Genomic DNA, 26,039 nt, shown 5'->3' with positions numbered 1-26,039 from the left:
TACTTGTTCATGTGTGTGTGTGTGTGTGTGTGTGTGTGTGTGTGTGTGAAGCACTTGGGGATCCTTGTGATGAAAGTCGCTATAGAAATGCATAGCATTATTATTATTATTATTATTATTATTATTATTATTATTATTATTATTATTATTATTATTATTATCCCCAGCAAAATTCAGCCTCTTTGCGCAGCTTGGATGCAAGCTGCTGTCATCCAAGCTGTGAGACTCATCCTGTGCTCCCCGTGGCAACGTTTTAACTGGATAAGAGACTCGGGGACCCTTAGGATATATTTTTTCACATTAAAGATCAACAAATCATTTCATAACACAAACACATTTCAAACATTTTCCTTTTAAACGCCTGGGCGTTAAACCACACTTTAATGGTTCTAAAAGGTATATCTTTTTTATTTATTAAGCTCAAAGTCTGTCAATTCTCAAAGGTCGGAGAGATTTGTAAGCCAGTAATCAAAAGGTTTATAGTTTTTGTTTTGTTTGTTTGTTTGTTTTTTAAGCAGCTCAGAGCACCTTGGTTTTTAATCCCTTAATCTCAGAGACCAGCTGGAAACAAATTCTCAGCTTCCCAGTAATAAAAAGGGACTTTATTCATTTAAACCAGATTGTTGTTGTTTTTTGTTACTTTCTGCTAATAAACGTGTCTTAGTGGTTAATGTTGTTAGGTAACCAGGCAACCTCGGCCTATAATCGCAATCAGGTTTCCGTGGTAACCTGTGCTCTCAGCTGTTGGTCAAGTTATGCCTCAATGGATTATGAATGAGCAGAAAAATAATTTCTTGAAGGTGTGATAAAAATAAGCCTTGTCCATGCAATTATTAATTATTCACACAATCAATTAATCACAGAAACTTGGTTAGTCCTGAAGATGGAGCTGAATTCCACATATAGGGAATGACAAACTCTTCCAAAAAACTCAATAGGAGAAAAGGTGTAGCTCTATATGTTAGGGATGGCATAGAAGTAAAAAATAATTGATTTATCTCTACAAACCTACAAACTACAAACCACAGTGAGTTAATCTGGGTAGAGCTGTTAAGTTATTCTATCTGGGTATGTTACAGAACAGAAACAACAGCAAATTATTATACAAAGCAAGGGGAACTGAGAGAAGTAGGCTGAGCAGGGAATTGGAAGATGTTTCGGCTGAAGTTCAGTGGAACAGATTTAAAGTTATAATGCAAGACATGCAGGACAATTATATAGCTCAAATGAAAAAGACCAGGTGTGACAGGGCAGGAGCCCTGCACATGAAGAGGGGTTTTTATGTGTAAATCTTGGAAATATTGTGCGTTAATGTATTGTAATTAATGATGTACCTGACGCTCCTGGGACAGCCTGCCTGCTGTGTGTGATTACCAGGTGTGAAACCCTAATCAGCAGGTAGGTGTGTTCCAGCAGGGCGTCAAGTATAAAAAGGTCCTGTTTATTTGCCTCAGGGTGGCAGCAATGCCATAAGCCAACGGACTTCCACACTACCTGGACATAGAGACCGAAATATCTTGCTGAAATCCTTTGATCGCCGTGACAGTGAACCAGGATCGGAGCCAAAAAGAGAAGCCAGCCAGATATGTAAATAAAACCTGTTTGTCTGTGAGGTGTATCACCTTCAACCTCCGTGTCGATCCCACTTCTACCCCCATATGTGCGTGCATTCGCTGTCGATCCACAGTCACGTTAAGTTTAACAAGCAGTACATTAAAATGAGCAGGAATACAGGGGAGCACATGTGATTGGATACAGTTAAGTTAAAAAACAAAAAAGCAGAGGAATTGTGAGTGGGGTAAAATCAGATTGGATATGTTTAGTGGGGTACCACAAGAGACTGTACCTGGACTTTTACAGATTGCAAGCGCAAGCTTCACGATTGCTTCACAGTCACATGGCACGAGATTAGTCAACTACCAGTTTCTGAGGCCGACTGTCACTTTTCTCTTCGACTGGTGTATTCAGGGCTATCCCTACTTCACACATATGTCACATCCCCTGGGAACAGGAAGAGACACACTACACTCAGTGTGTTCATTTATAATTGAAGTTGGGATTACCTCCTTCTTCTGCAGCTGAGCACCAGTGCAGCAGAAGAAAACTGTCTAAAAGCCAACCTCAGGAAACTGTGAAAATGCATCTCTTCCAGCAGCCAGGAGACATCTCCTCTCCCTCAGGTTCTTCAATCTTTTAATGGATGCCTCACCCTGCTCACCCCTGATCTTCTCAAGCTTTTAAAACTCCAGCGAGACGCAATTATTAGACTGCAGGGGGCTGGGATCAAGCACATCAGTCTCACCGAATCTGAAACACACAAGAGGAGGGGAAACAGATGTAACGAGAAGAAAAGTAAGTCCAGTTTATGCAGCAGCGTTGCACCAGAGACACAGCAAAACAGAATACAGGAGGCAAGCTTAGAAAAAGTGTACTGCAGTGTGCTGGTAAAAGCATGGCATTAAGTGTCGTAAAGCTTATTAAAGAACGCTGCTATAAATCATCATTAAATGCATAGCTGAAGGGACAGGTCTAATTTATTATTACATTGTACCATCTGCACTCTTACATTGTGGGGAATAGTAATAGGGGTGATACTATGATCACAGAGCCAAAACATTATGTCAATAAATTCCATTTGTTAAATCTGGAATGGAACAAAGTTAACCTCATGTTTAGGCTAGCTTTGTGATCTGGGCCTCAGACAGAATGAATGAAAAGTTCTGATGGTGACACCGAGAAGGCAAGGACACTGACTATGAATGAAGGTAATTCTAAAGTAAAAGTATGAGACACTAAGGGCCATATATTCAAAACGTTTCCTTGGTTCTCCTTGAAAGGAGTGAAAATCATGATCAAGTTTACAGAATGAGAAACAAAACATCTTGGGAGCGCTTAACAGAACATGTAGCTTTGTTGTTTGTTTCTAGTTTTTGTTTGTCTGCTTGACTTGGTTTCGACCTTCGAATTCGGATTGAGTGTTGAAGTTATGGGAAAAATTCAGGTGGGAAAGAGTTAACATTCTGGGAGACCTGAAGCAATACTGAAGCAATACTCCCACAGAGACATTTCGTATTGATTTTCAGGAGGAATCAGTAGAGAGAATGTCAGAGTGGCAGCCTGCATACTGAGAGAAGCTTCTTGCCCACAACATGATTGTGAATGACGGATCCTTGTACCTGAGCACCACGGAGCTGTGAGGTTTTACAGCATGGAAAGTATTGAGTCATGACAGTGAAGACTCAGGTAAATTATGAAGGAGAAAGGGGCTGACAGAATTGTATTGACTGAATATGAATGAATATGGAAGATTTCATGATGCTAAATTAATTTTTGTTACTATTATGCTTGCCTTGAAAATGTTTCATTAAGTGAAAGGCACTATATAAGTTCAAGTTGTATTGTGTCATGTAATGGGCAGTGTTGTGTGACACACTGCCATTACGGACTCTGTGCCCTGTAAGTGAGATGAGACGAGGTTAAAAGCTCTAAAACCACGAATGCAGAGGAGCCCGGCTCTTTTGCATTGTGGTTAAGACGCTCGCTTCCAGTGCGTGTGGTCTCTGGTTCACCCCCATCCTCCATCCTGTTACAGAAGCACATTAAACATTTCAGCAGTTTAAACATTTCATAAAAGAAAGCGCTGCAGACTCAGCACTGGGGTGAAAGCTTTGTGGATTCTATTTTATCCAGCCTTGTCGACAGTCAAGCTTGTTCCATCCATTTCCCTCGAAAGCAGTTTGGCTGTGGGGACACAAGCTTCCTCCTCCAATAAAACTTGCTTGCCACTTGCCACAGTTAAATAGGTGATAGAGGCCATCTAAGATATTGACACTAAATGACACTAAGATCTTGTCAGTTTGTTGGGAGTTACTAATCCCAAGGCACTGTCTGAAGATCTCAAACCCAGGTGTGCTTGGGGATATTCCATTATAGGTTAAAAACGAATCTGTGTTAGCTTAAAAAAAAAAAAAAAAAAAAAAAAAAAAATCTTGTAAGGAAAGCGATGCAGAGAATCATTTTTAGCACATTGCATTTATATAAGAGCATTCAATTTATCTTCTTGAACAATGTACCCTGTTTAAATGAGATTACAAAATAAATACACTGCATTCCATTAGCAATACCGACAGCAAGCGACAGCAATCGGTGGCCTTGTTCTGAACGGGGAGACAGGGGGGGATTCGATTACACTGAAGCAGAAACTATTTAAGAAGGAAGCAGCTTTATTTCCCTGGGAAAAAGCCATTTCTCTTTCCAATGCTACAACTTCCCATATGGCTCAAGACAGAGAGCGAGAGAGCTGAAATGCACAGATCCAATTTATCACAGGAATTGGATCTGCACTTAGGATAACAAGCCGAAATAAGGAGATCTGGTCTTGTAGCTTTTAAAAGCCATTCTTTGTGTTTGTATTTCCGCACAGCCTATTCTTTATAACTCACAGATATCTGCGACGTTGATGATTTACGAGCGCGTTTAGCACTTTTCTTTTCATTCGAAGGGCACCCGAGCAGCCTCCTTCATTGAAGCAATCGTCCGTTTCTCCTTTTGCATTTCCAACGACAAGCTGTTGCTGTCGGGCTCTCCAGCTCAGAGTAAACTTGCCAACTTTCCCAATGACACCTTTCCCTTGCTATTGATGTTCAATTACCATGGAATAATAATTACCATTATTTATCGATACCCTTTTTATAACATTACTTCTAATCAGAAACTTCCTGCAAAACCATCTTTGACTGAAACGTATTTAGCACGCAGCCTTCTTATTCAGTGCCACCTCCTTGCCAGGAGGCATAATCAAGGGCTTATTTTTTATATTGGGGTATACAGCGCTTACCAAAGTTCATTACATCATGTATAATACATGATGTGTGTTTCTTTGGCTCCATGCAATGTAAATATTGTGGAGAGAATTAAAGGCATGTAGTTTATTCCTTTGCAATACTTGCTGGAAGACGCAATTCTCTAGCAATTCTAAATGTTTTGATTAATACAGCTGTTTTTCCATGTCTGGATTTCTCTTTTATTAGAGGATCAACACAAAGGTTCTTCTCTGTCTCTTTCTCTCTCTCTGTATTGTCTGAAAATCCTAGAAATGGTTTCAATTGAAAAACAGCACAGAGAAAACCTTAATTAAATTATTCAATATAGATAAACTACATTGTTTTTCTTTCAAGTTCTAGTGCCTCAATGCAGAAATTCTCGAGGGACCTGAGTAAGACTAAATGTTTTTTTTTTTTTTTTTTGCAAAGTCTGCAACAAATATACAGTATTTTCTAAACTCTTAAAGCTGCAGTGACTTACAATCATGACCTGTTCGACAATAAAATATAACACTGTACCTTGGCCTTCATTTACTACATGCAGTATATAGTCTTCTACTGATGTACTCTGCTTTATCAGGATACCAATTCATTTTCCTTACGTTCTCAGAGAGTATGGTAATTTACATCCCCATTTCCTTAGTAGATGTTGGAAGTAGATATTGGTAATTTCTTCCTGATGTGTTTCTTCCATCCACAAGATTGTTGCAGGGGGGACAGGTTAATGGTTACACATTGGTGTTCCAGATGTACCTGGAGGTCAAACATTACCCAGAGAGCTCTATTGAGGCTATAGGGGTACTTTAAACGTGTGAGGCAGAAACAGGAGCAGGCTTTACCCGTTTTAGGGCGACGGCATTAAGATCTGTCACTGTTTACTGTGTATCACTAAAATAAGAGCCGAAAAACACGTCTGTCTCGTAGAGCAGCAGTGAAAGCAGATTCCCTGGCTTGCTGTTTATCTCTCTGTATTCACCGCTCTCTCTCACAGCCTCCTATCTGGTCACTGTTAAATAGTGAGCTATTTGGAGGGCTAAGACTATTGCAGCCAGCCCCTGATCAGTGCATTCTAATACAAATGTAGGAATGTTAATGGGATGGAGCTGGCACCTCTCCCTGCCTAAAACCACCATGTAACTAAAAACAAGGCTTAGCAAGAGGGCACTGGCTCAACGTTTTCTGTACCCTGTCTACCAGTACCAAACATATTATACTGCAAGTGACAGTCTATGCCTTTATTTCAACCGTTAGCTAAGGGTTAATAATAGACCATTTACATCTTTCAGTTTTTGCCAATGTTAAATATGGGCAACTTTTGGTTTTGAACTACACACACGCATGCACTCACACACCCAGACCAGAGACAGCAAGCACAATGATCCGCAGCCGCGGTTCACAGCACACGCTGACAGAATCATTCAATCACGTTCGTTTGGACAGACTTAGTGAGGGCTTAGATTGCATTAAACTGGAGAGCAGTTGTGAAAGCAGGCTGACAGAGTTCTCTCTCTCTCTTCTCTTGTTCATTCAGCAGGTGGGTGAAGTGCCCCTCGTCTATTTGATAAGGTGAAGCTCTAGAGTCTGTGCTTTTTAATTAGATGCACCCATTAGGGGAGAATGATGTGCTGACGAGGGATGAGCCTTGATGGTCCAAATGGTGTTGTCTGGACTTTTCTGATTTTCCTTTGTAAGCCCAACACTACTAAATGAAGTTTTCCTTGCACGTCAACATGATCCCCCCATTAGGGTTAATGCATTCTGTCCAACACTTCTTGGTTTTCTGCTGGAAAGCAGCTTGTATAATTAGATGTCAATTCCATCCCACATAGCTTGTTCTTCTGGGTATCAAATAGAAAATTATTGCTTGTGAAATGCCATGCTTGAGAGCCTCTGCCTCGTTGCCAAATTTTCACAACAGTACTTCATAGCACAAGGGCAACGCATAGTGGAAACCTTTTGAAATTAAATGCATTTGTGAGCAACACACAAGTGCAGAGGGGCCGGTCTGAAGCAACACTGACTGGTTTAATAGGAAAAAAAAACTGTTCAGTGCAAAAATATCCACGGAAAGTGACTGCCTATAGACTAATACAAATTTCTACACAGCAACCTAAAAGCAGATTAAAAAAAAAAAATCACATTTATTAGAAAAAGAGACATTCTCTTTAAGAAAACAAATTATATACAATAATTAGTAAGGTGTTTATTTACATGTTGTAAAAATGTACTTTAAATAGCCATTTTACATTATTTCTTCTATATAAAATACCTTAATTAAAAACCATTTATCATAAATACAATTACACCTTGAACACATTCATTTTCTTATAGACCCTGGAATATCATGGGCTGCCTCTGGGAGGGGGGTGGGTTATGATGTCACAGAACCCCTCGATGACATGAAGCCCATGCATTACTCTCTCTCTCTCTGTGTGTGTTTATATACATAGGTGTGTGCGCAACACAAATTGTGTATATACTTATAAAAGAGCAAATGAAAACTATCAACAAAATATAAATGGCAAGGCACCATTCATTAAATGCAAAAAATAACTTGGCAATGTTGCGAAGTGAATTTCCTCAGTAAAGCAGCAAGCATGGCTTTCCTTTTATATTAAGCTTTTCTTTATCACTTCTTCCCGCTGGCCGTGCAATCCGGTCGCTGGCTGTGCAGATGGAATCCCATTCTTAAACGGTGTTGCCGCTGGTCTCGGGTACGAATTTCTAACCAGTATCAGACACGCTATTATTTATCCATTTTCTAATAGCCATCATTGCAGCTTTTACGGTACATGTATTTATATATTTACAATACGTATACTTCTTTCAACTGCTCAATTCACGCCCCAGAAGCCCCGCCCCTATATGCTGAATGTACAGCGGTTATCTATGTGGAAAGCGACCGTAGAAGGGAGGTTACTCTGGAAAGGATATTCCATGCATTGCAAATGGAAAATACATGGATAAATATTGAAGCAGGCACATGTCACAGAAATATAAAGTTGACCACAATGCACTAAAAAGCTCTGCAATTTCTACTATAAACAAATGATTTATTAAGGATCGCAGAGGAACAAACTAGGAGCGGTTGAAACTAGCTGGGCAATGCCCTCTAGTGCCCCTCCCAGGCATCATTTTGTACTGCAATTGTTATTATTTTTTTTTAAGATGAATTTTGTGCAAGGGACAATGGGACCTGAGTATTCCAGACTTCTCAACCCATAAGACCCATCGTTCTTATTTGAGGACAGGCTAATTTGTAATTTTTTTTCAAACATTTTTAACTAGCATCTGCCTGTTCATTGAATTTCCTCTAACTCTACTGGTTATGATAAGTTACTCACATTTTTTTAACTGCAAAAGTCTAAATTTAACTTCTGCACAGCCAGCCATGTAGAACAAAGCAATGGTAATAAATGGGTACTTTTTATACTGCACACCTTCATATTGCATGCTGCCACTACCTTACTACTCTAGTGTTCTAACTAATACTACCACCAGTACAATTAGTTGAGAGATTTAGCAGCATTCAATATCATCTGAGTTTGAGTCTTCTGGAACAGAGGCTTTGAGAGGGGTAGGTGACTTCAAATACGAGCACATTATACAGCCGCATGCAAACCCAAATATAGATTTTGTAGTGAATTTAAGGGCAACGATTTTTTGTGCCCCTTTTACATTCAGCTGGCGTTTCATTCCCAGCCTGTTAGTTGCTGACAATAACAAAAAAAAAAAAAAAAAAACACCTTTACAATTATACAATTTAAAACAAATCGAAATGTACATTTTAAACCGGAAAAATCTGCAATATTGAAAATATACAGTAGTAATGGTACATCTTTTGCACAAAGAATGAGAAAGCCTTCTGTTAGCATGGGTTCCAGTTTAATTTTGAACTCTCTGGAGCCTCCTCTCCAGCACTGTCCACAGTGATCAGAATTGTTGTTTTTCCTTTTTTTAGGCTGTTTTGCTGGCTGCTGATGAACTACTTTGAGAGTGAATAAATCCTTTGCTGAGGCATGAAGCATTGCACTGGTTCACTGTTGATTTATTTAGTGCATTTCCACACACTGCTTCCAAACTGGTTTCAAATATATCAGCTAAACGATTGAAACAAAAGGCATTAACAGTTAACCCCTCCTGGGTCATCTTAAAGCCTGGTTTGAGTTTTTTAAGCTAGCTGTTTAGCAGGAAACTCTACACAAGAGCAGCCAACGTCCACCTTCTGGAACACGTCGAGACGCATTTCTTTGAGATATTCCCTTGTGGTTCCAGCCCTGACAGCTCACCCTTCCTTCCTGTGCATCAACGTTCTCTTCTGCTTTCACAAGCCCCAGTAACTGCAAAACCACTTAGTAAAACATGTCCGGTTTCCTGGTAGCAGCGTGTTTGAATTACTATGGCTACAATTATTTATGCATCATTATGTATTCCTGACATTCTCCCAGAAAGAACATTGCAGCCCACCCCCGATACAGAATGCTGCCCGCAGTGATGGGTGCTTTCAGTAACCGGGTGCTGTAGTCTCTCAGACATACTCTCTGCAAAGTTTCACTGTGTTGCATTATCACATGCCAATGAAATATTTTTTGCAGATTTTCTTTTTGGTTTGGTTTGTCTGTTTGAAATTATGCCCCCCATCACCTAGTCTTAGGCACAGGAATTCAATAGCCAGCTTTTAATAATAAAATAATAGGGTTAAAATAAATAAAATCAAATATTTAGCTGGGACACACACACACACACAAAACAAACAAAAAGTTTTTGCTGGCAATCGTGGCAAAGTTTGGCCAATTCTCACAAGTCATCCTCATTTCAAAATCTCTTAGACTAATTCATTTATATAACATACAAAAAAAATTTAAAAAAAAAACAAATCTCCACAATTCCAGAAAGCTCCGATTGGCAGCTGCTTCAACGTGAATAATAATAATAATAATAATAATAATAATAATAATAATAATAATAATAATTATTATTATTATTATTGCTGTTTTTTAAAAGGGATGGTGTCAGGAATGGGGGTGAAGATAATGAATTGCTCCAACTTCTTCCAACTTCCTCAAAGCCAGCGCTTCATTTGTGAGGTCATGAAAAGAATCCTGGGAAGAAAACAAAAACACCACGTTGCCACTTATATACAGTGCTGACAGACCTGCGCTGAAGAACTCTGTCAGTCACCCCTGCTGAGTTATTTATTTATTTTTACTGGATCTCATTTTGGGAGTTTGACCTAAAGCTATGAAATCAAATTCAGCTTGTTCCTTTTTTACTTGCCGGAAAAAAAACGGTGTATAAGTCATCCCCTCCCCCTCCTTTTTGAGACAACAATTTCAGGAAAAAGCTTACAGCTCCCCCCTTTTTAAGACCCCCTAAAAATACCTAGAAAACAGACTTATACAAGGTTTTTACAGTATATACAAAGGGCTTTTGTCCGAAACGTCCTGAAATAAAATATGTTTTCATCTTTTAACCCTTTGCGGTCCTATGTCGGACCAGGTCCAACATTACGATTTTCCCTTTCCAGTCCGAAATGACGTAAAGCACAGGTCTCTTCTCGGCTTTATCTGGAGAAAAAACGACTAAACCATTCAAATGGCCGAGTGAGACCAACAGGAGCAGAAAAAAAAAAAGGGTTGTGTGAGCTAAATTAAATTAAAATAACAGGGGTGTCCAATCACGGTCCTGGAGGGCAATTCCACTTCAGCTTTCACAGGTAAAACGAGAGACTTCAGGGTCTGGGTGGAGGTTTAACTGGTCCATCAACAATTTAGAAGGGAGCAGCCTGCCGGATCCTGCAATGAATAACTGCTGCCTTGCCCCCGCTCACTCACTCACTCACCTTCATAGATTTCATGGTATTGCTACCATAGTAGTGGATAGGCAGTCTGTAGTCTGCAGTCTTGGGGTACCCGAACCCCGCGATGTGAACAACGTCACAGTAGTTCAGGGCCATGAGCACAGCTAGGATCCCAGTGGTCGGGTGGACTGGTTTCTGTGGAGAGGGACGCTGGTTAAATATGACAATACACCAAGACAGGCCACAGATTAGGGTTACAGTGGAAAGCCTGTGGATCAGGGAAATACTGTAAAAAATGTGCAGTCACCTATCTACTGTATGAAGGTCTTACTGTACTGAAAAAAAAAGGGAATTGTACTAATAGGAGTGACAAACAAAATACGACTGTCAGCATACAAAACAAAATAAAATCTCATGATATTAGCTTGAACTGTACCTTGGAGGTTAAGATGGTTAAAAGGACAAATAAATAAGATAAGTAACTTTTTAGAAGTAGGTTGACTTTTTTTGATCTTTTGCCACGGCAGCGGCATTAGAATGACCGGGCAGACACACCCGCTGTGCTGGAAATGGAGGAGTCCGTATCTATGACAACAGCTCACCCACTGTGTTGGAAATGGAGGAGTCCGTATCTATGACAACAGCTCACCTGCTTGCTCTTTGGCGGCAGCTTGAGCGGAATGTGGAGGAGCTTGACCGCCGTCTCACGCAGGTAGTGGGGGTGCAGGATGCGGATCTGGCCCACGTTCCCCACCCAAATCTGGGGCACAGGCTTCCAAAATCCCTTAGTGATCTGGGAAGAGGAGGAGAGCACACCCTTCACTTGGCGATGTCAATACAGACTACAACCAGGACCATGTAAACTGGAGTTGGTTCTGTTTTTTATGCTTTCATTTTGTATTACTGTTTCTGTGTGGTCATCCTGTTTGAATGGCTGGTCTACTTTTGCCATTAACTTTATAATGTTATTTCTTCCTGCCAGGACGCCCTTGTAAACGAGATCAAGGGTTTTATCCTGGTAAAATAAATACTGTATATAAAAGGCAACTAAATGTCGTTCTGGACATTAATACTGAATCATCAAGCACTCTGGGTTATTGGCTACTTGTTGAGCAAATGTATCCTATCTATTAGCAAACATGACATAAGCAATATCAAACAGCTCCGAAAAGTCAGGGGTGCATTGAATTAGATTTAATTTGAAATACACCGAGCCGTTACATTCAGAAAGGAATACGGTCTGACTGAGGGTTCTATGGAATGCTTGTAAAGAGAGCTAGACACAGATTAAAATGGGGGAGGGAAATCTGGGGTTCTGTTACAGTATAGAGGGGTGCAGATTGAGGGAGAGTCGGGGGCTGTGTTACAGTATAGAGGGGTACAGATTGAGGGAGAGTCGGGGGCTGTGTTACAGTATACAGAGGTACAGATTGAGGGAGAGTCGGGAGCTCTGTTACAGATTGTTCCGGAGTTACATACCCTCTTCATATCAAATAGGATCTCCTTGAGCCAGCTGATGTCGATAGGCTTGAAGGGCACGAGGACCATGAGGGTGTCTGGGTTGTTCTCATCCACGGATTTCATCGACGCGGATTCAGGGTAGAACAGCCTTATCGTGGTCTTGTTACCCACGTCCTGCTCGAAGCCCCTGACTGGCGCATCATTCAACCTGGTAAGAGACAGTACACTGGGATCAACGTTAGCCACGCACAGAGCATGCAGTCCTGCACTCAGAGGGCAGGGGGCGATCATCTCAGATTGGGTAACTGATAAAAGACCAACTCAGTTTTACATCAGGACACAAGGCAGACACTCCAACTGCAAGCAGAATTATTTTTAAAGCCATGGCGAAGTCGAGGCGCATTTAACAGGAGCACAGTCCAGCTGGAAACAATTCTGTTAACAGAAGAGGGCTTTTCTACAGTAAAGCAAAAGCAAATAGACTAGACCTTTGAACCAAACTAAACAGATATTCTGAAGGAGGTTCAATGCAGTCCCTGCACAGCGAGTGCATAGTAAAGCCCCTTATTTGGAGCATGGCTTCTGGGTATGTCTATAATGATACATCTCATCACAACAATCAGGCAGCTGTTTGAGGAAAAGGCACGTCATTTGCATACAGAAACGGACAGAGAGAAGACATATCAAATCAAGGTCAGTTTCACTAATTACACCTGATAAGACGAAAAGAGAACAAAACATTAAGCTGAAAAAAAAAAAAATTCGCCTTTTTATCATTGTCTCGGCCGATTTCAATATGCAAAACTATGCAAATCTGCCTGAATATTTAGTTTTGTGAAAAAGGTGCCAATGGTCTGGACATGGTCACTTCAAAAGATCAGCTGTGGTGACTCAGAACTAGAACTAGGATCTGGGTTGTCAAGTCAAACAGACAACATCGGGAGTCAATATTTGACAAACAGTCCAATCAAAGCAAGAGTAGTTATTCCCAGGAGCAGGAACACAAAAGGCAATGCGACGCTACTGGGGTTCCTCGTTACCTGATCACAACATCGTATTTGTTGATGGTGCCTCCCAGGGAGCTGTTCCTCAGGGTGAAGCCGTTCCCTATCACAGCACACGTTCGACAGGTTAACCTGAAATGACAAATATCAGAAACTGGCAAGGGCTACCCAGCACTGTCTCGTTAGGTACTGACGCCAAGCAGAACTAGAAAACTCGTACAGTAGACTCTACGGATTGACCTATAATCCAAACCACTATCACGATGAAATGCGTCACTTTAACCCACAGTACCAAATTAATTGTTTTTAAAAGAAAACAAAAATCTGAACACAAGCTGCATTTATGTAATCATATACATTCTAAATCAGTACTTCTTCACAGAAATATAGAAATCCTTTAAAAGGTTAAACTGCTGCGTCCTATTCCGAGGACAGTCAAGTCAGACTCGTAATCAGACCAGAGAAATTTCATGTCGGCTATGAAGCTCGACACATAGAAAATTAAGCTTTATCATCACTGTGGGGAGGAAATAACCACGAAACCCATCACTTAGGTTTCAGTTCCCTTTTTTTATATTGCAGCATTACAAAAGCTGGGCTACATTTGCAAACGTACACTTAGGTTAACAATTTACCATAAGGATATAGTTAGAGAATGTAAATACCCTAACATATCAAAATAACATAACAGGGACTAGAGAATGTGAGAATGTCACAGATTATAGGCAGCACTATAAATCACTGCCTGCTCTTAACAGAGGCTGGTTCCAGAGGGTTAGGATTAGCGAGTTTGCTTTGTTGAGACATACATGGAGCAGACAACACTACAGCAGCACCATTTTCAGATCACATCACATCTTTCAATCTAATACTTAAACACTGAGAATTCATCAGTTTTGCAAGTAGCTATATTAATATTTTCAATTAATTTTCTGTAGCTTTAATTACTCTTATTTTTTTATGCTGTTTGCGCAAAACTTGTGGGTCACTATGAATGACTAATTTGTAAATTCTGTGTTTGTGCAGCATATTATTTTTGACAATGCTAGAGTAAACAGGTTACTGCTGTGCCATTCAATTCAATGGCAGAGAAGCCTCTCCACACCACAGCCCACATACATACCACATACCTCTGAATCTGTTCTGGCATCTCGTATTTAGCAATAAAAGCTAAAACTTTTAGTACGGTCAGTTCTGGAAAAGAAACAGGTAGTTACAATCGAACCACTGTAATTGCGATCTAACACAGGAAGACTACGAGAGAGAGAGAGAGAGAGAGAGAGAGAGAGAGAGAGAGCAAGCGACAGATACAGAGGAGACAGAGATAGAGAAAGGAGACAGAAAGATAGATAGAGAGGAGACAGAGATAGACAGCGAGAGAGAGCACATCAGAGAGCAAGAGACAGAGAAGTGAGAGATTTACACTGCTTTTCAGAGAGCACTGGGACACAAAACGCTGTTTACACCAGACAAGAAAACAGCTCAAAACCACAAATCAAACTGCTTCTATCTGCAACACTTAATTCTGTTTTTGATCCTCTAATACAAGAAGAATCCAGACATGGATAAACAGCTGAATTAATCAAAACATTTTTAAAAAAATGTAAAAATCCTACCACTGCCGTTGATCCCGTACGGCAATGCCAAGCCAGAAGGGAACTTTCTCCAGAAGAAATCTTCCAGTTTCAAAAACAGCTGGGTATTTATCGTGAAACTGCAATTTAAAAAACATACAAAAAATAAATAAATAAATCAGAAATCTTTCACAAAACACAACTCAAACAAAAATGAATTTGAAACCCTTGACTATGAATCCTTTAACTAGACTTTTCATGCACTACAAACTCATGTGGCTTCATATCAAAAGGTGAAATGCATGATCGCCTAATATGAGGATGCTATTTCCCCCCCCCCAGAGAAAAGTAATGGGGAAAAAAAATGTAAAATATTTTAAAAGAAAAATATATGTGTGTGTCCCAAACGACTTTATCTGAAGCTCTTTTCAATATTTCATGCGTTCCGAGGCGATCACTCACTTTGCTTCCAGAGCGCTGAGTTTCTTTGCTGCGTACTTGCTCTCGCACAGCACCTTGTTATGGCTACTGATCTGGCTGCAGCAGACAAACAAATTTAAAAAACACACCGGAAACACATTTATAGCAACACAACCAGACCCACTCAGAACCACCACAGTGGCTAACCGCTTCTCCCTGTGGTGCAGCCTGGATCTGCACTGGCTTATTGAGAACGGGGAAAAAAATTAAAATATTATGTGGAGATTACAAGATAAATGATCACGACAAAGGTTTGACATGTAAAGATCCCAGGGGTGGAAGCAAGACTCCCATTGCATAGCTGTTTCATCCATTCCTGGTTTTACTGCAAGTTTGATAGAACACTCCTGTGCTTGCTACCTATACACTGTGGCTAATCAAGCTCATAGTAAAACCTAGAATGGGTCAAAATGCTATGCAACAGGAGTCTCGTTGCCATCTCGGTAAGGGTAGTATTAAAACTCCACCTCTTCAACATGACTCCACTAGGATTTACAATACCATAACATGTTTATAAAACATCACTTTTACAAGGGTACTCTGCACCAAAAAAGGCTAGAACATAACATCTATATACATTTTGCACCATTTGTGTTTGACATTGTGCTGTACAGGTGTTGGAAGTCAAGATCATGGGGGTTTTAAGAGCCATGGTGACTCCCCTTGTAACATATACCCAGCAGTAACACCATGAGGAATAAACGGGCTCCTACCTTTGCAAGAACATATCCTGGGTGAAGAAATAGCAAAAGAACGGTATCAGCACCAGCAACAGCCTGAGAAACCATGCTGAAAATAAGACAAGATTGTGCTGATCAGTGAAGAAGCTGACGACAGAGCAGCTGCAACGCATGCTTTGCTTGTTGCAATAATACACAAACACATCTACTGGTCGAGGGCAAGGCACACTTCTATTGTTGAAAAGCAAAAATGGTCTTTCCAGTTATATCACACAGCAAGTGCAGGGCACAGGCAAATTAGCACTTCGAAGCAGGCCTTGCTGCAGTTGAAACGCAGGTCTTAAAATAGAAATTGTTGTTCTGCTTGAGTGTGCTGTTTAAAATGTAAATGGCACATGTGCGATAATGAATGCTGACCAAGGATCCAACAATGATGTCAGCACGGTCAAACAGCCATATCTAGACTTTCCAGGCTCCAGCAGCTTAGGAAAACAAGACTGTGCAGCAAGCCTTTACTGCACAATGTGTTGCTGTTTAAATGGAAAAATGTGTGTAAAAAAAATAGACTGATTTAAGTAACCAGAGAACAAACTGAAGCAGCCAACAGTTCTATCAGCCTTGCGCACATGTACAGCAGACTCTACCAGTAATCCATAACCTGAACCATGTTATCAGATAGAAATGCAGAGAGATGAGACCCCCACCCCAGTATCTGTGAGCTCTGTATTGAACCACTACTGTCAAGAAACCTTCTGTCCTGTAAACAGTTTTATAGGTTAATAAAACAAAAAGAAAGATAAAATTAGCCCCAACTTAAAAGGGGTGGTAACCAAGGAATACTTCTTAATCCATTCAGAATAAGCATCCAGCATTTTTACATATCGCAAGTCTTCCCGAAAGCCATAATGGTAGTACAGTATTTCATGTTAGATTTTGAAATGTCACATTTTTCAATTTTTTGACAGTTTTTCAACATTTAGAAACTGTTCAGGGGGACGCTCGTCTCAGGGGGGTTGGGGGGTGTCATACTCATCGCACACATGGGAGGAGTCACACGCAAAAAACACTCATTAATAGACGTACCCCCCCCACTCAACGACACGACCATCATGACAGTAAAAATAGACATAATGAAGCCTGCTTACTTTTTATAAGTTAGTGATCAGCAGATGTGTCAGCCACAGGTAAGAGCACAACGTGTGGTTTACTACCTCTACTGGGCAGAATTTTTTTTTCTACGAGTAAATATCAGGACTTTCTTCTGCATCGTGACACGGGACATTTGCTAGGAAATCGGAACTGTCCCCACCACATGGGGACTGCTGGCATGTATGGTAGAGCGCAAATACTAAATGTAACATATAAAACGAAATGCAAATATAAAAAGAAATAAACACAAAAAACCCATTGTAAAACAAACATAGAACGACGTTTTTAAAACGGGACCTTTAATAAATAAATACTTCTAATCGCTGTTGTCAAGGCTCAGCCGTCACCATGGAAACTGAAGCTCTGACTAGCGCTTGAGCAGATGCAGAATTCGTTTGGGAATTCAAACTGCGACGGAAGAGATGTTTGTTTCTAAAATGCCTGAACCGCGCATAACAGTTAAACAACGCTGCAGAGAATTTCATCATGAGCGGATGTACGCAGCTGACGCTGACAACATAATGATGTGCAGATTTTGAAAAAGTCGGCTGGAATTCGAGTCAAAAAATATCCTTCGTTAATATCCTTCAATTTTTGCTTCATTTCAAGTGGTGCAAACTTTGCATTGGAGCAAATGCTGTTTTGAATGGATTTGAATAAATGGATCGGTTTTGATTAGTGTTTAAATACTGAGAAACCCCAAGCTTGTTTCATGCTGCTTCAGTGCAATGTCAGCACAGAGATAAAGAGGTACTGATCAGCAGTAATGTCACCGACAGAGAGGTGTACTCCCTATGCATTGTTGTTCAAAAGAAAAAAAAAACCTCACCTTTATTAATCTTTAAGCTCATCTTCATCTGCTCCATAACGTTTGCATTTCTCGATTGTTGTACGGAGTTACCCTGCAAGCAGACAAAATAAAAAGAAATAAAACAAACCCACAAACAGAAACCAGTCGAGGACATCCCCACAGTTTCATTTCAATTTTTGCAAGTCGCTACTATAACATGCATCTGAGTTTTAACATCTGGGTTTTCAACGTGGAAATGTACATTAAAAAATGCAATAGGAACTGCAGCAAAAGAAATCAATAACACCTGGAAAACAAGAATGGCACTTTAGTAACCTCGATCTGGTAGATTCCCGAGCAGGAAAGACCTTGTGAAACGTGTTTAAGGTTCTTCAGTACTGTATTCAGTATCTCTTTTCTCTTGAAACTGCAGTCAGATTAAAACTAGGGAGTTCTTTAACTGATCACACAGCAATGGAGTGTGCACAGTATGTCCCTTTGCAATCTCGTTTGAAAGTTTCTTATTTCACGGCAGTTTAAGTCGTCACTGGTTTTATGATCCATTACAAGCGAAAGCTCTGTAGAAGTTAGTCACTATGGTGAATAAAACCCTATAATTATCACACAAGTAAGCAACTACTAAAGACCATGAAAAACTATGTTGTAGGGGGTCCTTATATGCAGTTTCCCACAGTAAAAAAGACAATAATTTCAGACAAAAACAGAAGTGCCGTTATCATTTATTTATTATCACTTCCCTCGTGATTTCACTCACAGTAAACCAAGGACAAAAAGTCCTTTAATTACAAGTGCTCACATGATGAGAACTGTAACGGAACCTTGTGACTTCCCCGGGGCCAGACACAACACTCTCGCCCTAGACAAGCCCTCCTCACTCCCAGTGTGGCTTTGTCAGTTCAGTGGGGCGCTTGGACCCCTTCACATCACTCCAAAGAAGAAACATTTCAGAAAACAGCAGGCCAAACATTATTCCTTTATCCATTTCTTCTTTTTTATAGTGATCCAAGCCACTGGGTTCTTGGAACCAAAATCAGCCTATTCGACAGTTTGGCTGTGACCATCCTTTACCAACACTATACTAAGCATGTGCCAGGGCTGCAGGATAGCTGCACACACACGCACAACGTGCGCTGACGGATACGGCCGGGACCGAAAGAATTTCTTACAACTTTTTAGGAGCTGCAAACAGAAACACCCTCCTTAGCTGTTTTTTGCGCACCTAAAACAAATCACTTATCAGATTCAAAGTGAAATAGAAATATTAACCCTAACACACGATTTCGTTTTTTGTTAATTGTAAATGTGTGTATAAGGATTTGTTTCTTTGAAGGTCTGGAGTGAAGATTTTGGACAGTCTGCTACCCTGGCGTGTATTCCAAACCGTTCTTATATTTAATATTTCTGCGTACCGAAGTGCTGTGTTGGTACTTGTTCCCGCAACATGGCAGATCTTTGACAAAGCGGGTTTTCTACATCTAAGCAACCAATAAGCCAAAAGGAAAGCGCTGAAATCATAAAGTCATTATGGGAAAAAAATGAAGTGGAGGCTTCATCTGGCTTCATTATCACAGTGGGGGAAAAAAAAGTAACATTCGGCCTTGTTTGACGTCAGTTTCCCAGACTTGCAGAAAAAACAGCAGCTTTATTTGTTGTGAATTCAACACTTTGTTTACATCCTATCCAGTCTCACAGCAAGATGTCCCGATGGATACCCAGGCAGGCAATCGAATTGTCTAACGTTTTGATTTGGGATCCAACGTGTTCAGGTCAAAAATGCCGTTCAGAATCTTTCCAGGACTCGCTGGTTTCACTCAGCAGGATCGGCGCTGACTTGGGAGAGGCTACACAAGCGACAACACTCGGAGAAGGACTGTTATTATTCTGTAATATGAATATTGTTTTAACAGAGTTTATTATTAGGATTAGGGATGGGAATTTCAAATAGTTTCCTATTTGAATAGACAGGGTGCAACATTTTTGTGTATTCAATTACCCTAACTCTGGTCCCTTACGATCCCAAGAACAAAAGGCAAACGTGTGCAAGAGCAGACAGCATAAGAGCATAAGCCGGCAAAGCTTAGCCTGGTTCGTCAATTACTGATGAAGAAGTATAATGCTGTTAATAACCCATATGGGACAGTATTTTCACTTATTTTGACACTTCTTCCAATGATCAATTTTCAGTTCGCTTGCATGCATTAAGATTTGTGTGTTGAAGTGTCAATGTAAGGCAAATCAACCTTGTTAAATATCAGCGACTGGAGTGTTTGTTTGAAACACAGTCTGGAGGTTGACTGACTTCCAGTTTCTGAACGATTATCAGAAGGCCATGGCTGTTTTTTTTTCTACAAGCCACGAAAAACAAGCTGCACAGATGACACCTGCAATTTGTGCAAAACAATAACAGCAAACTATTCTAGGGGGAATACTGCTACCCCTCTCTCCATTAACAAGGTCTTCCACTGCCTTTGGATTATTTGCCATGATAGAGGGCTGCGCTTGTGGCAAACTCACTCCTCCCATCTGAAACACTGCACATGTTATTTATAACCCTCCCGTGGACAGAAAACATGGAGGGCCTGTCTCTGCAAAGGAAGAAAGAAGATGACATCATGCCATTTTCTCTCTGTTCACACTGAACAGAAAGAGAAGCCTCTGTGGGCAGATCCCTGGCTCACGGCTTTCTCCTCTACCACAAGAAAAACAGCTGCAGGTTTTACAGATTGCTCAATACAGTCAAAGCTTGGGGACAATAAATACAGTTACTGCCATTCAATTAAATAGACAAAAATATCAGGAATTTCCTTGCTTTTTTTTTTTTTTGGTGAACAGGAGACAGGGCCAGAACCACCGATCCCACAGAGTGAAGTGTGAAGGATGTGGAGTTACTCCAAGTGCTGGGGTTCACTCAGGTCACATGACAAGGTGCTTAGACCTCAATGACCTTAGAAACGGCTTCACCAATAAAAACAACCCGCTGTAGCTCTGACAGGGGTGCCCAATCAATCACAGTCCTGGAATCTGTTCAATTATTATCTCTCTAAGATATCAATTCCAATTCCTTCGAATTTGGGGACAATTGCCTAAAAGAACACAAAAATATATTTATTTTAATTTAAAAATTAAAACCCATAACCATGACAACGCAGTGCTAAGTTTAGAAATACTGAATGAAACTTAATGAAGTCAGAGACAACCACTTCAACTAGAAGTCTTCATCGAGGAGGTGGGGAAAGATTTCTGGTGCAAACGGCTGTCACTGCATTCATGCAAGTTTCTTGTAGTAATTTTGAAAATGAACACAGAAGAAGAGATGATTTGCACGCACAGGAGTTTGCTCAGCTTGTGCATCTTTTGTTGGTTTTAAAACTTTTTTTTTTTTTTTTTTAGAAATGAATTACAGCAGTAGGAAACAATATGGTGTGTGTGAGTGTGCGTGTGTGCGTTTTGGGCTAAACTTGAGCTGCTTTCTCTACAGCCCAAGCCTCCTTGCAGGATGTTCTTCCACGGATTAGAGAAAAACACAATGCTTTTCACTGCTGTACCAAAGTGTCCGTGTCCAGGATACAAAACCAAACCCGTTTCCACACTTTCTTCTTCCAACACCCGCAGGCTTACAGTTTCACAAAGAAACAGTGAAATCCAGAGGGTCAGGCAGAGCGCTTGCTCATCTTCTATCTGACCCCTGAATAGGAGGCTCAGAGGGAAAGGGGTTCCTCTTGTTCAGAAACAAAACAGCATTTCAACAGCGGGAATACTTTACTGTTCCCTGTAAACCCAGGACACTGTATTCCATCCATCCCCATGCAAACCTACAACAACACAACTTAAACTAAAAACACACTGAAACTTTAAACAGGTCCTAATAAGCCCCACTGGAGCTCACTTTCTAAATGTGTTTGTGCAAGTATGTGTACACCACTTAATTGCATAAGGAAAAGACTGTGAAGAAATACTAACCATGAAATCATTTACTACTGCTATGTAAACATCAGGGTTATATTTTTTGACAGCGGTTAAATATTTAGGCACATTACCAAACGTCTAACAGAGAGCTCAGTTTTAAACATTTTTTCTATTATCAAGTTCAAACTGGGGGTTGAGTTATGACCAAAGAACTTGACGTTTGAGGGTAAATGTATGTATTTTATATATTGGGGCTTATCGCAGCAATAGAGATCAACACAGCGACACTACCTTTACTGTTGAGCATCTTCAAATCAGAACGGTCAACAATTTGAACGTCCAGCTATTTGGATGCCTTGACACTTGAGGCCTTTACACACTGGACGCGATGATACAAGCCATTCACGCTGCCTGCGATCCTATGGGCAACGCTGAAGCAACACCAAAAAACAGGACTGGTGTCTATTTTTGCAAGTTTTGGCACGCATTGGCTAGGTAACTGACCAATGAGGAACTGCTTCCCTTGGGCGCCTTCACTAAACAATGGCGGAAGAAAGGATCATTCTTGCAGTATCAAAATACCTGGAGCTCTATAATAAAGGACACAAACATGATAAAGACAGAGCAATGAGAACGAACACCTGGCAGTCCATTACCAGGGAACTGGACAGAGCTGGTGTGTACGATTGGTTTACCTTTACTGAAATAAGTCTTCTGAAAAGCTAGTATGTATTCTAGATTTGTATTAGCTGTATGACAAGACTAACATACCTGTGATATTTTTTTCTAGCTGATGATACAATCAGAGGAGAGTCTGTCGCCACTGGTGTGAAAGTGTGGCAGTGAAACTCCGGTGTGCACAGACCTGTCTGCACGTGTTCCTATGAACTAAGTGAAGGAAAAGGCCATTTTCACATGAACTGCTTTTTATTCAGCGTCCTGAACAAAACATGTCCCCGCACTACTCAGCTCCTCACCCAGCCTCACACTTGAACAGTCCATCCTCTTCTACCCTGCCGTCAATCACCCTCACCATCTACCAAGTGCTGTGTAGCCACAGATATGGCTGATAGGCTCTACATTTCATACAGAACAGATATTAAACTTTGTTTTTGTATTATTATTGCTTAAGAAGTATAACGAGACACAGCTTCCTGAAACTACTGAAAGACAAAATTAATAACATAAACGTGTCCATATATATATATATATATATATATATATATATATATATATATATATATATATATACACACACACACACACACACACACACATAATGGAATTAGTTTCTAAATATATCACAAACAGTGCTGCTGCTTTTCAAAACCATCCCTTTTTGCAACAATGTGCATTTGCACCTTTGTTGAAATCATCTACACTACAGCATCATCACTGGGGCAGGCTGACCAACAGAGTGAATTATTAACACAAGCAAACACAACGAGCGGTGCAAAGGAACACAATCAAAGTACAGGGTCTGCAAAGCCTGCCCCGTTTATAACCACAATAAAGAAGGCAGTTCTAAATTTTTAAGGCGGTTCAATTTTCGTGTCACGCTGGGGCAGTGTGTGATTAAACGAGACACGCTATGATTAACCGAATATTGATATTTCAAATTCAATACAAACTGCTCTGGACACCAATTATTAAGGTCAAGTATCATTAAATGACGCTTGTTGAACTACACTTGCCGCTTTGATAATTACTGTTGCTTCTACTGGTGCAAATCGCCAATAAAAAGAACTGATGACAAACATCACTTTGTTTTTTTGTTTAGTTTTTAGTTTTTTGGAGGGGGAGGGGGAGAGGGAGGGGGGTCTGGTTCATAGACAGTCACAAACTGTGTAATCAATTAAATGATCTGGGCGTTATTTTCGCGAATAAAAAAAATTGTGCGCTACACTAACCGTTGTGTATTTCCCCCTCGCCAATGCAATAATTACAATTTTGAGATCAGTGCCAATCTTATTTTCACAATACTGTATTATACATGATTCTGCCAACATTAACAGAGTGCTTTCTTCCGTTGTTTTATAACGCAAAAAAACACGGCACCACTCACACAGATCCCTTCACCAAAAAAATTAATAAATACATTTTAAAAATCAGCTACATCACATTACGCCGCAAACTGCAGAAAAAAAAAACTGGATCAGTACTGCATAGCAATTAAAATTAAATGAAATATTGTTCCTTATTTTGTTAAGTAGTGATTACACAACGGCGGGTAGCCCCACCTGGAAATCTTATACAAGTAATAACTGTGTATTTATTTATTTTTTTTAAAATGTAAGTAACTCACACTAGTAGGTGCCTCCTTCGTTGTTCGTGATGCAGAACAACAGACTGCCGGAGATGTGCAAACCCGTTTGTTCGTGGCGTTGTCCGAGGCTGCAGCGGTGTCAGAGGCATTCGTGAAAATGGATGAATCTGACTTGATGAGCCTTGATGAAGCCACTTACCGAACACAGTCTGACTTTGCAACACAATCGCATAAATTAGGGACGTGTATTCCACTGCGATAAAGTAATTCCATCGGAATGCAGAGCTGAACGCAGCAGCCAGACTGGGCAAGCAAACTGCACTGCGCAGGCGCACTCGCGAACACCCGGTGCTGGTGGTGGTGGTTTGGGGGGGTATGGGGTATTTTGGGAGTGCAATACAGACACCCAATACGACGACAGGAATGAAATAAAAAAAAAAACCTGATATTTGACACCATAACATTGTATTTGTGCAAGATGATGATAATAATAATAATAATAATAAATAATAATAGCAATAATTTATTATTATTATTATTATTATTATTATTATTATTATTATTATTATTATTAGTAGTAGTAGTAGTAGTAGTAGTAGTAGTAGTATTATGTACTGTTTTATACATATATGGGGGACGATAAGTGGTCAATTCTGGCAAGTCGTATAGCTGTGCCAGAAAATGCCACCCTTGCATATTCTATGATTATTATTTTTTCAATATTCGTTTTGCAGCGTATAAACAGCGGCAATCTCCAAGAGAAAAAAAAAAAATAATAAAGAATTTGTCACACAAAATAAAGCATGTTTGCTAACCTTTTAAAATCACCTTTTACAACAGAAATTACAGCACCAATTCTGTTTCTTATCGATTAGGTATCGTGTTCACACAGCACAGAACAGCCTGATGAAGTCTTCAGATAAGCAGCCTGAGGGCGGGACAGAAGAACGTTGTTTGTCATGCAGATATACGGCTTTTAACCAAAGTTTTTATAAAATAAAAGAACAAACTTGTAATCATAACGTCATACTATACAACAGCCTTCCTCTGGTGCCTTTGACAACGGATTCGTAGAAAAAAAAATAATTTGTTGTTCTGGTATATTTTATTTTTCAATGTGTGTGTTATATTTTTTATTGTGATCTTACCCTAAGGCAGAAGCAGCTGGTGGAATGTTTAGCCGGACTGTACCAGCCTGCTCAAAACCTGCCTCCCAACCCTCTTATCTCCTTGTGAATAAATGCTGGTCTACTGTGCTTATCCCGTCTGGCCACTTCTGACTGGCAATCCTTCAGATAACCGGACAAACTCTACTTAAATGTGTTAACTGTGAAGAAAACATGGTGTTCTTGTTCTTATCAAGACTGAGCTCTCTGTGGGCCAGCCCGAAGCAATAATATTTACATTCAATTAAACAAGCCTAAAATGTCGCACTTAAATGATTGCTTGCACTGTTTTGTAGGAATGGGCGAGTTAAATTTCAACATGACAGTGTTTCTTTTACACCTCTTGACTATATAAATATAATACGCAAAATAAATATGTAATAGTTATAATTCAATGCAGTATTGCATTGCACATGTTTATAAGCAGCATAAAAAGCACAACTTGAATTTAATTGATTTTTATTCATTAAATCAGTTAATGTTATACAATAATATGTATTAAATCAATTGTCTCCCCATATCCAGCTCTCTGCATCTCTGGTCTATCGAACCTGCACAAACTCAGTGAAATTTTAATTTCAATAAATTGATTTACAATAAATTCACTATTTAAATAGGCCTAATGCTTATAAAAGGCGAAGGACAGCATTTAGTGGATATTTTATTCCCAAGTGTAATTCTTGGATATTATTTTTATTGTCTAAGCGGAAGTAGTACAGGCCTACCACTTATGCAGTTTGTTGCAAGAAATGTGAGATTAATTTAAGTTTTTAAAAGAATGAGCTCTTAGAAAAGTCATCGCAAAATATTCAGAATTAACATTTCAACTTGTACCTTATCATGCTAATAATTTAAACAGTACATTAAAACGCCGTTATTTTAGGTTACGGCAATATCGCCCATACCACAGAGAATATAC

General features: G+C 39.9%; 1 protein-coding gene across 2 annotated transcripts; it reads right to left on the bottom strand.

Annotated features, from left to right (window-relative positions):
- Nucleotides 1–7,647: 7,647 nt before the first annotated feature.
- st3gal4 (ST3 beta-galactoside alpha-2,3-sialyltransferase 4) lies at nt 7,648–24,276 on the bottom strand. Of its 2 annotated transcripts, XM_041242489.1 has the most exons (11): nt 23,994–24,276; nt 17,801–17,873; nt 15,856–15,931; nt 15,125–15,199; nt 14,705–14,802; nt 14,219–14,282; nt 13,125–13,220; nt 12,103–12,292; nt 11,273–11,416; nt 10,666–10,818; nt 7,648–9,925 (listed from the first exon to the last, which is right to left on the bottom strand). In XM_041242489.1, exons 2-11 carry the CDS (start codon nt 17,835–17,837, stop codon nt 9,836–9,838), a joined length of 1,023 nt encoding a protein of 340 aa, XP_041098423.1. In that variant the 5' UTR covers nt 17,838–17,873; nt 23,994–24,276; the 3' UTR covers nt 7,648–9,835. The 2 variants fall into 2 exon arrangements, with proteins under 2 accessions (XP_041098423.1, XP_041098424.1); XM_041242490.1 differs by lacking the exon at nt 15,125–15,199.
- Between the last annotated feature and the right edge of the window lie 1,763 nt (nt 24,277–26,039).

The sequence above is a fragment of the Polyodon spathula genome, unplaced genomic scaffold, assembly GCF_017654505.1.
Source record: "Polyodon spathula isolate WHYD16114869_AA unplaced genomic scaffold, ASM1765450v1 scaffolds_1299, whole genome shotgun sequence".
NCBI classification, from domain to species: domain Eukaryota; kingdom Metazoa; phylum Chordata; class Actinopteri; order Acipenseriformes; family Polyodontidae; genus Polyodon; species Polyodon spathula.
Note: the sequence above shows the minus strand (reverse complement) of the source record. Positions and strands in the feature narration are given on the sequence as shown.

Coding starts and splice junctions, on each gene's coding strand:
- st3gal4 (XM_041242489.1), bottom strand. CDS start 17,837: ATGGAGCAGATGAAGATGAGCTTAAAGATTAATAAAG. Junction 13,221..14,218: donor ATGCCAGAACAGATTCAGAG/GTATGTGGTATG, acceptor TTGTCATTTCAG/GTTAACCTGTCGAACGTGTG. Junction 12,293..13,124: donor AAATACGATGTTGTGATCAG/GTAACGAGGAAC, acceptor GTCTCTTACCAG/GTTGAATGATGCGCCAGTCA.